We start from the raw sequence: 2423 nt of genomic DNA on the forward strand, positions 1-2423 counted from the left end.
TATATACACACACACACACACACACAGAGCTTGTTTTTGCTTAAATTATGCAAATTAACTAAAGCCATTTCTATTTTCTACTTACAGGTAGAATATTTTGTGCCAGATATGGCCAGTTTAAATGCTAGAGGGTTAAACATCAAAGTAGCTATTTCTGTCAAGCAAGAAATGTCATTTACTTTTAGAATTGATATTTTTGTCCACAACACAAAATTTTTTAAAATAATAACAGAATTTTAAATCTTGCAAAGTTTGTTTAATAACTTGCAACATAAGTCAGGTGGGAGCAATATGCAAACCCATCTAATCTATGCTAGTATGGAAAAATGGATCATCGTCATCATTTAACATCTGTTTTCTATGCTGGCATGGGTTAGACAGTTCAACAGGAGCTGGTCAGCTGGAGAGCTGACCAAACTCCAATTGTTTGTTTTGACATGGTTTATACAGCTGGATGCCCTTCCTAAATGCCAACCACTTTACAGAGTGTGTTGGATGCTTTTCACATGCTACTGCCACAGGTACCCTTACATGGCACCAGCACAAGTGCATTGCATGTAGTACCAGCATGAGTGCATTTAACATGGCACCAGTACAAGTGCAGTTTACATGGCACTAGAATGAGTGCATTTTATATGACACTGCACTTGCAGAACAAAGACCTCTTGGCTGGAAGACAGGGTGGGGACGTGACCATGGGAAAAATGGGCATTTAAACAATCATGATGACAAATGATGATATAGTCATCATTACTGAGCAGACAGCTGATAGCTATTGGGACATGTTCTTGAAGCGAAGTATTCATTGAGTCCCACTTTGCCTAGCTGAAAAACAAGAGGTATAATTCCAGCACATTACAGTTTGGTGACTATAGTAGAACAGACTTAATTTTAACACACAATTTCAGATAAAAGACCTCTTGCCTAGAAAGTAGATCAAAAATTAGCAATTTTATTAATCTGAAATTTCATCACACACTATCCTTATATTGAGGGAAATATGGGAGCATTTGTTACAAAAAAATACAAATGAATTGTTAAAAAAATTGTTAAAATAAGAAAAGTATTAACTAACCTCCAACATAAAAACTTTTCATGTGATCAATCGTAATGTTATCGTTTTCCTATAACATAAAAAACACATAATTAAATCAGTTGACAATGTACATAAATGTAGCTCTATAAACTACACCATAGAGAATGTAAATTAATTCAAAGTAAGAAAATGTGTCAAGAAGAGTTTTATTTCATTTAGGATTATAGCCAATCAGGTGTAATATATATCATTTATCTTTTATCTTTACTTGTTTCAGTCATCAGACTGCGGCCATGTTGGGGAACTGCATTGAAGAATTTTTAGTTGAATGTATCAACCCCAGTACTTATTTTTTTAAAGTATGATACTTATTCTATTGGTCTCTCTGGCTGAACCACTAGGTTATGGGGACATAAACACACCAGCACAGGTTGTCAAGTGACAGTGGGGATGACAAACACAGACACAAAGACACACACACAAACACACACACACACACACAAGGTGCAGTAAATAAACTGTCGTCTAAATTACACAAAAATGAAAATATCACTGACATCTCATTTTAACAGATATATTGACCAAAATTACATAAAGATATCCTGAAATACTAAAGTAAATTTATTCAATAAAATTGCCATTGGTTTCAGCCATGGCCCCCAAATGACTTTGGAATCTCGTGATTCTTCTAGATGGTCTCCTTGTTTAAGTTGGTCAATGCTACCATAATCCTTGCCTTCAGTTTATCTATGGTGTTACAAGGAATTTTTTGGTCTCTCGCTCAACTGTGCCCAACATATAATAATCAAGGGGGTTGCAATCTGGAGAGTTAAACGACCAGATGTTAGGGGTGATGTGGTCACAGACAGCCATGACTGGGTTCTCCTTGTGTGACATGCTGCAGAGTCCTGTTGCCAGACACAGGGTCTTCCAGTAGCCACTCTCTTGATCCAGGGCAGCACTACCTCCTCCAAGAACTTGATGTAGGCCTCTGTGTTGAGCCTGAAGCCATGTGGGAAGATGAATGGAGGCATAACGTTGCCTTCACTAGTCATCCCTCCAAACACGATGATGTTGACTGGATGTTTCCTTTTTATCACTCTCAGTACATGTTTGTATTGGTGCATGTTCTTATTGGAGCTTCCAGCACTTCACATAGGAGATTCTGGCATGAATGCCAAGCAGTACAGCATGTCATTTCCAAATTTCTGGCAGAGTGAATTGCATCATGATGCTGTTTTTCTCACATATGGTGCCCAACGGACCCTACTATACTGTGTAGTCGACAAAATCTAAAACAATGCACATGCAAGAAATTAAAAATATAAAATGGCAACAATTTACCCATTGCACCCTGTATATATGTATGCATATATATATATATATA

General features: G+C 37.0%; 1 protein-coding gene across 4 annotated transcripts in view; it reads right to left on the reverse strand.

Annotated features, from left to right (window-relative positions):
• The window catches only part of LOC106871510 (uncharacterized protein F21D5.5), a 94412-nt gene that overhangs the window by 51254 nt on the left and 40735 nt on the right, over positions 1-2423 (reverse strand). For all 4 annotated transcript variants that reach the window (XR_008264649.1, XM_052969836.1, XM_014918009.2 and 1 more), the window contains exon 9: positions 1076-1124. Coding sequence is in view for 3 of the 4 variants with exons in the window: in XM_052969836.1 (XP_052825796.1) it covers positions 1076-1124 (49 nt within the window). In the remaining variant the exon portion in view is untranslated. The remainder of the gene's footprint in view (positions 1-1075; positions 1125-2423) is intronic.

Source organism: Octopus bimaculoides, chromosome 1 (assembly GCF_001194135.2).
Source record: "Octopus bimaculoides isolate UCB-OBI-ISO-001 chromosome 1, ASM119413v2, whole genome shotgun sequence".
In the NCBI taxonomy this organism is placed as follows: domain Eukaryota; kingdom Metazoa; phylum Mollusca; class Cephalopoda; order Octopoda; family Octopodidae; genus Octopus; species Octopus bimaculoides.